General features: G+C 33.2%; 1 protein-coding gene across 1 annotated transcript; it reads left to right on the plus strand.

The window, feature by feature from the left end:
* The first annotated feature begins 9,131 nt into the window (after positions 1–9,131).
* On the plus strand, positions 9,132–11,550 carry EXPB5 (expansin B protein). The gene is made up of 4 exons (NM_001261433.1): positions 9,132–9,324; positions 9,451–9,563; positions 10,153–10,340; positions 11,226–11,550. Exons 1-4 carry the CDS (start codon positions 9,132–9,134, stop codon positions 11,548–11,550), a joined length of 819 nt encoding a protein of 272 aa, NP_001248362.1.
* Positions 11,551–13,597: the final 2,047 nt, after the last annotated feature.

Genomic DNA, 13,597 nt, shown 5'->3' on the forward strand with positions numbered 1-13,597 from the left:
TTTTGAAATTCTTTGCCTAAGACTGCTAGATGATTTACTATATGTGTAAATCTCTTTTGCATACTCTGAATATTTTCATTTGCATTCATTCTAAATAATTCATACTCATGAGTTAGTGCATTTATCCTAGATCTTTTAACATCTGTAGTTCCTTCATGTGTTAATCGAAGAGTGTCCCACATTTCCTTAGCACTCTTACAATTTGAAACTCTGAAATATTCATCCATTCCTAGGGCAAATGTTATTATGTTTTTGGCTTTTAGGTTGTATTGTACTCGTTTTCTATCCTCTTCAGACCATCTATCTCTAGGTTTTTCTATGGTTATGCTTTCACTTGATGAACTACCATTTATTGAAACTCTTTCTACTGTGGTGGGTATATAAGGCCCTATTTCTATGGCTTCCCAGATATTTAGATCTATTGCCTCGATAAAAATTTGCATTCGGGTTTTCCAGTAGTGGTAACCCTCTCCATTAAAGATTGGAGGTCTATTGATAGAATTCCCTTCTGGAAATAAGGAATTTGCTGAGGCCATCTTTTTCTTGAAGCTTCTAAACTTTGTACAAGAATGAAGCTCTGATACCACTTGTTAGACAAGTGGCCTCAGATATCTTGAGAAGGGGGGGTTGAATTAAGATATCCCAAACTGTTTCCCCTAATTTAAAATCTATTTCACTTTTTACTCAATTTATGAATTCCCTTAATGACAATCTTCTTAAATATTAATTCAAATGAAGCAACTTGAATATGAATATAAAGCAATAATAAATAAAGGAGATTAAGGGAAGAGAAAATGCAAACTCAGTTTTATACTGGTTCGGCCACACCCTTGTGCCTACGTCCAGTCCCCAAGCAACCCGCTTGAGAGTTCCACTATCTTGTAAATTCCTTTTACAAGTTCTAAACACACAAGGACAATCCTTCCTTTGTGTTTAGAGATCCTTTACAACAAGAGACTCACAGTCTCTTAATCCCTTAGAGAATGAGAAGAAGAAGAGGAACAAATCTCTCTAGAAAGAGATGGATTTTACAGATTGAGCACTCAAATAATTCCTTAATGAATTGCAATTGAATTGGCCAAGGAATTCTTAGGAGGATAAAATGAATTTGCTCTTTGAGAGGATAAACACTTTGTTGTTCTGAAAATCTTTCTTAGCAATTTCGTGTTTAAGTCACATATATATAGACCATTGGTGGTCATGAGTAAAGCCTTTGAAAAGTTGTGACTCTTGAAATTATTTTTCTGAAAATCCTGTCTGGTAATCGATTACAGTAATTGTGTAATCGATTACAGCTTTTAAAATTTGAATTAAAACGTTTACTAACTGCTGGTAATCGATTACCAAAATTGTGTAATCGATTACAGCTTTTAAAATTTTGAATTCAAATTTTTATAGCTGTTATAAAACGTATTTGGCCACTGGTAATCGATTACATCCTCTGGTAATCGATTACCAGAGAGTAAAACCTTTGAGAAACACTTTTTATTTTAAATCACTTGGCCAAACCTTTGCTAATTCAATTAGGAATTCCCTTCCTAATATTCTAGTGATCATCTTGATGTTGTGACTTGTAATCTTGAAGTATTGTCTTGAATTTTAATGTTGAAAAGCCCATTTGCATCAATTGCAACACACCATCATGATCATCATCAAAACATCAAAGCCAATTGCATCTACACCTCCTCCTCCTGTAGACGCATCAGCATCTCCATCTACGTTGAAGCGGACACGCAAGGCGACACGGCTACGATCATTGGCCACTAGACCACCTGGGGCAGAATGACCTGTGGTCAACGTCGATCCTGCTATCGGCAAGGCCGACGGTCCCCACAAGAAGAAATTAAGAACATATTTGGGGAATGTCGCTCGTGATAAGGTCGGCGTGACATATGACACCTGGAAGGAAGTCCCTACTGCTCAGAAGGATTTGATATGGGAGGATATTCAGGTATTTGAGTTTTCTTCGTTAATTTTCTTTAATAGTCTAAATTTGTTATTTACTTACAATAAAACCTAATTTATTGTTTTTCAAGCGGAATTTGAAATCCCTGAAGCTTCTGACAGTAGGACAAAGAAGAAAATTCTTCAGATTGTCGGCAAGCGCTGAAGGTAGTTTAAATCTGACTTGACTAAGAAATGGACACTTTCAACCGTCAAGGACGGTGCGAACGACATTGTCTGTGAAAAATATGGCATTAGCAAGGAGAAATGGACCTAATTTTGTCAGACCCACAGAGACCCCTCATGGGAGGTATGTACTTTGTCATTTTAGTTGTTTTCCACAACAAAATCACTTCTTATAATTTATTGTAATAATCATTTTCATTAATGTTAAACTTTTGCAGGATGTGCGAAAAAATGCACAGGTCTCCCAGAAGCAAAACACTGCCCTCCACGTATTGTCTCGTGGGGGTTATGAATATTTAGAAGAAAAGCTCATGGCTGAGAAGACAAAGAAAAGATTGGAAGAAGCTGCCCAGTCTGGAAGCACTGAGGGCATCATTGACCCTCTATCTCCCATCAGACGCCACGTGAAATGGAAGATGGCTCGCACGAAGAAAACTGGACAGATGACGTCTGAGGCAGCAAAGGAAATAGCTGATAGGATTGTAAGTCATTTTTAATTAATAATTGTAATTATCTTTGTGTATTTTGTGAATTCCTTAGACAAATATGTGTTCGGTACAGGATTCTTTGGACGAGCAGGCGTCACAGGGATCGTTCGTCCCCCATGGACGTCAGGATATCCTGACTGCTGCTATTGGGTGACCAGAGCACCCTGGCCGTGTTCGTGCTGTTGGAGCCGGTGTCACCATAAAACAATACTTTGGATCGGCTTCACGAACGTCCTGCAGTTCTTCCTCCATGCCTCCTAAAGACCTAGAACAGTTGACCCAACAAATCAGAGACCAACTAGAGGAGTCAATCACAGAAAAAGTGACTCGAAAGATGATGGCATCCTTCAGCCAGATGCAGTCCCAGTTTCAGTTTCAGATGCAATCACAGGGACTTGCACTACCTCCAGAGCCAGAGGTTGGTCCCTCAGGTCCTCGTGTCAGCACAAAGGAGAGTTGTGTTGCTCCCTCAGGGAACGATCCAGGGACGAGTGACTCAGACAAAAGCGAGCTATACATTGAAGAAAATTTTTCCCGCCTGGTTGGCCTAGGAAGACTTTATGAGGGATCCACAACAGTTCACAACATCCCTTTGTTGCATGACCAAGTCAAGGTTGGTGTTGAGGAGGTTAAAGATGCAGAGGCTCTCGTTCCTATACCCACTCACGAGGTTACCTTAGTGGGACAGACACCTAACACCTTCCTTGCTTGGCCAACACATCTTATGAAGCGTTTATCAGAACAAGTATTTTACTCTGATTATATGTTTATTTTTTTCAATTAATTTGTTCACTGTAATAAAAAATTACTAATTAACTATGTTTTATCAACAGGCAATTGTGTCTCCAGCAAAACCTCCAGAAAGCCCGAATGAAGAGGTCGATGATCCCCTGTACCTGATGACATTGACCATCCCACAACTGTTTTTGAAGCCTCTCCAGGTTATGTGGGATGCTACCATATTCGGGGTGTTTAATCAAAACTTCCCATTGTATATAAAGCACGAAGATCTCTCTGAAATTGCACACGGTGGTCAATGTCTCAGCATATCTGTTATACAGTTGTGGATTCTATAAATCATTTTAGATTACTATTAATTACCAAAGTAATTGTTTTAAATTCATACATAATTAACTTTGACTTAACAACACAACCATCTGACTGAGACAAGTGTGCGAGCGGGGAATTCTGATGTGTATGGATTCCTCGAGCCACAGTCCATTCAGAGATCTGGGCAATCACAATTTGAATCTGAAAGTTACATCAAGAGTTGGATACAGAGTTCAGAACGAGATGTTTACCTTGGAGCCTACCTGAATGGGTAAGTCAAACACAATAATTGAATTTAAATAATCTATACTACTACAATAACCCATATTCGTCTCTACTGCAGCGGACACTGGCAAATGATCGTCATTCTACCTAAGGAAAACCTAGTTGTTTGGTTTTGTTCTTTACATAACAGGCTAGACAACTACCTTAAGGGAATAATTAACAGGTCAGTATTGTTTTCAATACATTTTCATTGGCATAACTCAACAACATCAATATTTTAATGTTCCTCATATTCAACACTAGTGCTTTGAAAGGACTTGATGATGCTCCACAACCGAAATCCAAGGCTGTTGCTAGGTGGATTGTTGTTAAGGTACGTGATTTAAATAAAAGTTCTACTTATATATATTTTATGTGTGTGTACACTAATTGTAGTTAACATTTAATTAATATCCAAATTTCATTATGTATGTAGTATAATAGACAAAAAGGAATCACTGAATGTGGCTACTACGTGATGCACTGGATGTCCACGATAATCTTAGGATCTTTCAGGAATAATTGGGAGACGGTAATTGTTTATTTCAAACAAAGTTGGTTTTCTTACAATTGATATTACATTATTAATTTATTTTTTTATTTGATCATGCAGTATTTTCATGAAGTTAGATCATTGGAAGCAGAGAGATTCAAGGCGTTTCGCATCCAGTGGGCACAGTATTATCTAAAAGTTAGAAATCAAACATAGGATGTTAGGCAACTATGTAACTTTAGGTTACTTAATTAGTTTACATACTTTGCATTACATTTTTTATAATTGTTGTTTCATCTTAACATTGAATAATCTTTGTTAATAGCTAGTTTTTTGCTAAAACCTATTTGAAAACAGAATGCAAATGATATATGTTGTGTGTTGTGTGGTCTGATTTTAAATTTACAGGTTAAATTTTGGTTTTTTTGTAAAAACAGATACATTATTTAAAAAAAATTCCTGAAAACAACATCGGTTTTTCCAAAAAACCGATGTTAACTGTCAATAGTAACACATTGGTTAACATCGGTTTTTTATAAAAAAAAAAAAAAACCAATGTTAACTGTCAATAGGAACACATTCGTTAACATCGGTTTTTTTTTTTACAGAAAACCGATGTTAAATGTCAATAATAACACATTCGTTAACATCGGTTTTTTTTTACAGAAAACCGATGTTAACGTTAGGTAACATCGGTTTTTTGAAAAAACCGATGTTAACTGTCAATAGTAGCACATTCGTTAACATCGGTTTTTTCAAAAAAACCGATGTTAAATGTCAATAGTAACACATTCGTTAACATCGGTTTTCTACAAACAACCGATGTTAACTGTCAACATTAACAAATTCGTTAACATCGGTTTTTTTTACAGAAAACCGATGTTAACTGTCAATAGTAACACCTTCGTTAACATCGGTTTTTTACAGAAAACTGATGTTAACTGTCAATAGTAACACATTCGTTAACATCGATTTTTTTACAGAAAACTGATGTTAACTGTCAACAGTAACACATTCGTTAACATCGGTTTTTGTAAAAACCGATGTTAACTTTCAACATTAATATACATTTTTTGGGTGTAATTCATATTAGCAACATCGGTTATTAATTTTACGTTAACATCGGTTTTTAAAAAACCGATGTTAACGATAATACTATCAACGTCGGTACTTTGAACCGATGTTGAAAGTCATAAATAACCGATGTAGAAAGCATATTTTCTAATAGTGAGAATGGTCTCCTACGTAGTCTCCTTTTCACTAGGGATCGAAGTTGTTGTAATGTTGTTCTTCTTCATGACTGCTACCCCTCTCATTGAGCCATTGTCCCCTCATATAAAAGAGTATAGAATAGTAAAAAATTTGTAGAGTATTTATTGTTCCATTTTACCATGTAAATGGTTTCAGGTTCGAGACATGGTCAAGATTAAAACCAAACCAAACTAGGGAGCATAAACACGAAAACATTATCTTAATGGGTTCCTAAATGCATACACTCAAACATTACTTTGTTAGGGCAAGGCAACATTTGCACAACAACCTAGTTACAACAACATTCCAAGTTCACTAAACCGTTAATAATTACTTCTTCAACACCAAACAAGAAATTTCAAACATCGACAAGCTTACCTTGAAGACAAGTTGTAGGGCACGACAACTCTGAAAAGGGAAACTCACTGGCTTGTGCGGTGGTGCCACAAGACGAGATGTCGGACGCGCGACAATGCACTACGCCCTTCGACCGAGGTCACGGGGGTGCGACAGAGATGCAGGCAAATGGCAGAGGTCATGGCGAGGTCACAGTAGATCAAAATTTCAGAGAAACAGGGAAGCGGGAGCTCGAGCGCGAGTGTTCATGAATTAGTGCACAAAACCTTATAAACCTCAATGTTAACGACGGTGGCTCAAGAACAACATCGTTGACATTCAAAATTTCAACGATAGTGTTTTCAAAAGCACCGTCTTAACTTACCTGCTGCGTAACCTACAAAGACGGGCACCCCGGTCAACGTTGTTGAATGTGTCACGCGCCATGCACATGGCACATAAAATGATAACATATTTATGGAATTGCCACCGCTACTCCTACTACGATAGGTATAGCGCGTCGTAAAATGGCTTTTTTTTAGTAGTGATGTAACCAAACATATTTTAAAATATGCACGAATGATATTTCTCTGTTATATTCTTGAGAATAAGCTTCTTGAAAATGAAAAAAAATTATATGAAACAAACTCCTTGCAGCTTGTAGAAATATCTCAACAACTTACTAATTAAGTGATTATAAAAAAACGTAATCGTAATCTTGAATTGAAATTTGAAAATGTGAGTCATAAACAAAAAGTATTAAAAAGCAGGCATTACCAACTAGCGTATAAATCAACTAATTTGATGTTATTCTACTTAGTAGTCGACTTGAGAGTTTTGCAAAGAGAAAATAAAAAAATTAATGCAATTGTTCCTATGATTCAAACACGATTTTCTCTAGTAATGATACATACCGTTTTTTTTTTTTTTAAGTTTATAAGAAAATCAAGACAAAATGCTTGAAACTTGAAACGAGAAACAAAGAAAGCTGAAATTTGGGAAAGATTTTAATCAGTAAGTTTTTAAATTTATTATATATATACACACATTAACTTATTACCTATATATAGGCTTTAGTATTTTAGAACAATTTGAAGTTGTATGGCGTGTTTGGTACGTTGGAAAAACAAAGAGGAAAAAAAAAGAGAAAAGTTCAAAATTTTACTCGAAAGAAATTTTCAATTTTGTTTTTAATTTTTCTTTCTTTCTATTTTTTCCTAATTAAACAAAAGAAATTACATTGTCATTTATATTTTTTCCTATTTATTTATTTTGATAAAAATATGTTTTTGTTTCCTCTAAATTAAATTTTTAACAACTTGATTTTAGTCTTTCATTTTTTTTTATCTTATTTTCCCATATAATTTTGAAATACTCTACTTTTATTCCCTACAGTGTTGTTATAATTAAAATTTAATGACAATTGCATAAAATACAGTTAGAGGAACAAAAATAGAGTATATTAAAATCAAAGAGATGAAAATAGTAAAAAAAATTTAGACGACTAAAATCAAATTAAAAAAATTTAAGAGAAACTAAAATCATATTTTATCTTTATTATTTTCTTTCAATTTGAATATACTATTATATTTTAAATAGTTTATTTTAAAGAGGTTGCAGCAGAATGTCTGTGGGAGTTGCTATTCTCGATTAAATTTTTTCTATTCACAACTCCATGTTCTTTTAAAAAATATTCTAAAAATGCACTTTCTTATCTAATAGAAACATGATTTTATTATATATTTTATCAACAAAATCACTTTTATTTTGTATAATTTTTTTACATCCTCTCTTACACAATAAAAATGTATTTCTTGTTGTGTTAATTTTTTTTTATGAATTTTTAAAATTAATTTAGATATAAGTTACTCTTTTTAAAGTAATCAAATTAATTATGATATAAATTATCTATTTTTAAATTAATTATAAAATAAAACTTACCCTTTTAATAAGTTGTCAACATTATACAAATTATCTTTTTAATTAAAATTGAATTAATTAAATTAATTAGATACACGTTATCATTTATAATGGTAGTGGTTCTCTTGTCTTTAGTGTGCAATAGTTAATAACAACTCCTTCGTCCTCAGGATAAAACAACCACCCATAGCTCAATATTGCTTGGAAAATTTCCGCAAAACTAACACCTCTCAGCACAAAAGAAAGTTCCGCAAACTAACACCCACCCATAGCTCAATATTGCTTGGAAAATTTACAAAGCAGAAAATACGTTTATCTTGTTCAACTTGTTTCACGTGTTTTCCACACCTATGCTGCTACTTCCTTTCTCATATTTATATTGCTTTGAAAATGTTTTTTAGAGTAATTAAACCAATTAGACTCTCGAATATACTCAACGTTCAAAACATTTGAAGCCAAAGTATCAAAACCACAATTAAAAGGTATTAAATCACATAAAGACAATTGATTTAAAAGCTATTAAATCAAATTAAAAGTTTATTATGTTACACAATTTATAATCAACTTAAAAGCTTTCAATGGTAATCGATCAATATTAAACCAAATTAAAAGCCTTTAACTTTTTTTTTTTACAAGCAAAAGCCTTTAACTTAAAACATAAACTTATGATATAATCTAAAATATTTTTTTATAAATCATTTCACATATAAACATAAAATAAAAAACTCTTCCATAATTTTCTGCTTATAAGATCTCCATCCATCATAAAAATTACGAGGTTGATCCCATTTTATGTCAACAAGTTAATAGGTAATATATATAATCTTACCATGAATCTTTGTTGAAGTACGTTGATGATTTCTTAAACTGTGCATGGATACGTCTTTTCTAATCTAATCTCTAAACATATAAAAAAGCAATATCCACCTAAGATATTAAGGAGTGTATATCTTTACAAGATGGTGAATACGTAAAGGAAATGTACATCTTGTATCACAAATTCAAATTACATCGCCTTTGTCTTGTTCTTGGAAATCAAACATATTACTCTAAATTGCCATGTGAAATAATTTTGCTCTTGTTTGGCATTTGACTTACCTTGTTTGCTTCTCTATAAATACCATACTATCCATATATAGCATCTATTTCTTACATATCACAATTAACTATCAACATCCAATTAGGGATTTCGTGATAATATGGCTTCTACACTTCATCGTGCATTGTCTCATTTACTCACTCTTGTAGCTTCACTTTCAATACTCCTTGTGCTCCCTTCCTCTTGTTTCAATCCCAGAAAGATTGTCAATGCTTCATACAACTCAAACGGTTTATATTGGTCACCAGCTGTGGCCACTTGGTATGGACCTCCCCATGGGGATGGAAGTGAAGGTATTAGAAAAATTTAGATACACATACATGTAGTTTTTAATTGGTACAAACTAAGAAAATTAATGCTTGGATTATATATGGTTGAAAATGTTTCAGTAATTATATTTGTTAATTTTATACATGTAGGTGGTGCTTGTGGTTTTGGCAGTGTTGTTGGGGTACCTCCATTCTCATCAATGATATCTGCGGGAAGCCCTCTTTTGTTTGAATCAGGCAAAGGATGTGGTTTTTGTTATGAGGTACTAACGACGAACATATGTAGCTGTTAAATATATGTTTCTGGATTCTTATTATTATATTGATAACAAATACTAACAACAAACTTTTTAATATGAGAAATTGTTAAATACAAGTTCCAAGGCCGCCGCCACATGTTTATTGTTTCGGCTAATCTCCATGTGATATATATGTAATCAGTTTTTTTATTTTAATTTTTTAAAGAATTAATAAAACTCAGTATCACGTAAAGATTGTTTGATCAACAATATTAATATGAGACCATGTAATAATTTTTCTTGAACACATTTTTTTGGTTACAAATCTTTAACACATTCTATTCAACACAATTTTTATTATTTATTAAAATTTATCAGACATCATAATTTTTTATAAATCCATTTTCTTTTTTTCGAGTCTCAGGTTATTTTGTAATTTTAAATAATAATAATAAACATGCAATGTGTTAAAAGAAGTTTCTTAGAGAATCTATTAGTAACCCTCCTTATATTGATATGCATTGCATCTAGCTATGTATTCAAGTGCAATGTGAACATGGAGATAAATTAATTAATAGGTTTGCACATTCTAATTTGATATATATAATTTCAGGTGAAGTGCACAGGGAATTCTGGATGTTCAGGCAACCCTGTGAGGGTAGTGATCACTGATGAGTGTGCTGGATGCTCGGATGCTCAATTCCATTTTGATTTGAGTGGCACTGCTTTTGGTGCCATGGCAGTTTCTGGCCAAGATGAAAAGCTACGCAACGCTGGCAAAATTGCCATTCAATATAGAAGGTGCGTACTGGGTTCTAAGATTTTTTTTATGTGAATTGAACATGATTTTAAAATTTTAAAATAATTATGCATCCGTCCAACTGAACTAAATTTACTTAGTACTTAGTGGTTATAAGATTTTAATAACAAGCAAAGCACATACAAAACTTATCTACAACGTAAAAAAAAAGCAATACTTATGTACTTTTTTATGCTTACAATACTTATGTATGTGTATACGTTCAATATTTCTAATTACATATTATATTTTTACTTTTTTTTTCTTTTACGTTTATGCTCATATAAATGAAAATATGGCAATTATAGTTGATAAATTGTAGCATTTTACTAAATTTACAATGATTCATATTAATTTTAAAACATATATTTTTTATTTAAATATAAATATTATATTTTACGATAATTTTATATTTTTATATTGCTACAGATGTTTTAAAAATGATTTTACTGCACCCAAAAAATAAGTATTCATTTCCGGTTCTTACTTTAACAAAAATAATTTGCAACGAGACCAAAAATATGAGATTCTTAACTTAGAAATTAAAAGTGAATTAAACTCTTATAGAAATTATTAAATTTGATGATATTTTTAGGCTAAAGATATGTTCATCTAAAAAAAGAAAATATATTTTAACCTCTTATAACTAATTGTACTCTCGTGTCCATGTTTTCATCTTTTCATTTATGGGCCGTGTCGGTGATTTTTAGCTTCTAACTAATTAATGAATCCTATCCTGCGTACGTGATCAAGTAATTAATTTCTAATGGGACAAAATTCCCAATTTAATTTTTATTTTGTCATTACATTTTTTTTACACACATTAGATAATTTTATTTACATTAATGTAACCAACAACTGGAGATGAATTTTATTAATTTTTGCAGAGTTGAATGCAACTATCCCGGTGTATACATAGCTTTTCACGTGGACTTAGGATCCAACCCCGAATATTTTGCAGTTTGTGCTGAATACGAGGATGGGAATGGTGATCTTGACAAAGTTGAACTCAAGGAAGCATTTTCAGCCTCATGGTATTCCATGCAGCGATCATGGGGTGCAATTTGGAAACTCAGCAAAGGTTCACCACTTAAAGCACCATTCTCCATCAGGCTAACAGACTCTGGCAAATCTGTTGTGGCTAACAATGTGATCCCTTCGGGCTGGAAACCTGGCCAGACTTATAGATCAATTGTGAATTTTAGAATCTAAGTTGTCCATTGGTTTGGATCATCAGCTTGTAGCTCTCTCCAACTTAATGTAATATATAAATAAGAAGATAACCCTAATCTTAATTTCTAATAGTGAGCTTTTGATTGTGTTCTTTATTAATCTTAATTTCTAATTTAATTTTTTTGCTAGCTTTATTTTTAACAAATTAATTTAACATACTTTTTTCTTAACTTTTAAGAAACTTGTGAATTTGATCTTTATTTATTTATCTATCAGTAAGCATAAAAGTTGGGAGTAAAATTTGTCAAAAGAATAAAACGGGTAAAAATTTCCCAAAAAAAAAAGATGGGCGCTAAATTTGCTAAAAAAAATCAAAAGTTGAAGGCAAAAAAGATAACTAAATTATGAGTAAAATAACAGAGCATATAATTCATAAATTTTTAAAAGTTGATGATAAAATGTAAAGAAAAATTATTGGGATAAAATTCGATAAAAATTAAAAGTGGGGATAAAAAGTATAAGTAAGCTTATTATTCATTTACAAATTAATTAAATTATGGGTCGACCTATGCTTTTCTATCCGAGCTGGGTGGAGGAATCAGAGTGTATTCAATCTTCGCTAATGAACGAATGGAACTAGCTAAAAGACTTGACTATGAGTGAATAATACTCTCTCCAAACTTAAATATATTGTTGGTAATCAAAATTTAAATTTTCGGTAACCTAAACGGATTTTCCCAAACAAAGAATGGGTTTGAATAGTAATTATGACCAGAAGCTATATGGGCCGAAAAGGGTCATATGAAGCCCAAGTATGATAATTTCTGTGGGTGAGAGCAAAATATTGGAGTTGTTTTTGATAAGGAAGCTATTATCGTTGTTATTAAGATTTGTTCAAGAGAAGACTAAGTCGAGAGTCGGTTGATAGAATTAGCCATGATAAGAAAGGACATATGTAAGTGGTGCCGAAGATTTAGAGCAGTTAAGAAAATGGTAGTTTATCATCTGTTGTTATTTTGAACTTGGATGAGATAATTTAAAATTTTAAAGAATTTCAAATTTTTAAAATTCTGTGTTTTGATAAAGAAGTTAAATTTTTTTTCATTTTCAAAATTCTGTGGTTAGATAAATAAATTAAATTTCTTTCATTTTCAAAATTTTGTGTTTGGATAAAGAAATTAAATTTCTTTCATTTTCTAAATTTCATTACACCCAACACAAGTACACCACACCTTCTCATCCTCTCTCGGCCTCCCTTCCCCCAAACTCCACCAATTCTCAATCTCAAACTTCACTAATTTCCCTTCTCTCCTCACACACTTTTCTTCCCACACCCCCACTCTCCCCTTCGCCTCCACCTCCAAATGGGCCCGGCCCAGCCCAAAGCCCAGCCCAAAGCCCCTCCTCAAAACCCTCTTTGTCCTTGATCATGTCCTCATCGACACCGCCGCGAGTGGCCTCGTCAGCGCCTTCACTTACGTCTGCCTCCTCCCCCTCGACGCCATCAAAACCAAGATGTAGACCAAGGGCACAACACAAATTTACAAAAACACTCGCGACACAATTGTGAAAACCTTCCAGTCCAAAGGCATCCTCGGTTTCTACAGCGGCGTGTCCGCGGTTGTCGTCGACTCAACCATATTGCCTTGCACCACACGCTCATCGAAGAGAATGAGAATCGCGGCCCCCAGATTGGGGAAACTCCAAGTGAGAGTCGCATGTCAGAGAGAGAGAGAGGTTCACCTCCATGAAAGCGAACACGAATTTTAGAATTCCCTCTCTTTTAGACAGGATTTGCAATTCCAAAATTTTAGTTAATTAAGAATTATTTATTAAAATACTAAAATTTCAAATTCCTTTCAACAAGACATCCAAACAGAAAATTTTAGGCTTAGAAATTTTAAATCCTCTAAAAAATTACTTTTCATGTTTTAAATACTCCATCCAAATAGACTCTTAGGTTTAACGACAACATGGAGGAGTTTACCGAAAAGAAAAGCATTTGTACTGATTAAGGCTTAAACCTTAGTTAACGAGATGAGTGGTTAGGTTAGAGTAGATATCAGTATCTATCTCTCTCTTGTAC

This window comes from Glycine max, chromosome 10, assembly GCF_000004515.6.
Source record: "Glycine max cultivar Williams 82 chromosome 10, Glycine_max_v4.0, whole genome shotgun sequence".
NCBI classification, from domain to species: Eukaryota; Viridiplantae; Streptophyta; class Magnoliopsida; order Fabales; family Fabaceae; genus Glycine; species Glycine max.

Coding starts and splice junctions, on each gene's coding strand:
- EXPB5 (NM_001261433.1), top strand. CDS start 9,132: ATGGCTTCTACACTTCATCGTGCATTGTCTCATTTACTCACTCTTGTA. Junction 9,564..10,152: donor GATGTGGTTTTTGTTATGAG/GTACTAACGACG, acceptor ATATAATTTCAG/GTGAAGTGCACAGGGAATTC. Junction 10,341..11,225: donor ATTGCCATTCAATATAGAAG/GTGCGTACTGGG, acceptor TAATTTTTGCAG/AGTTGAATGCAACTATCCCG.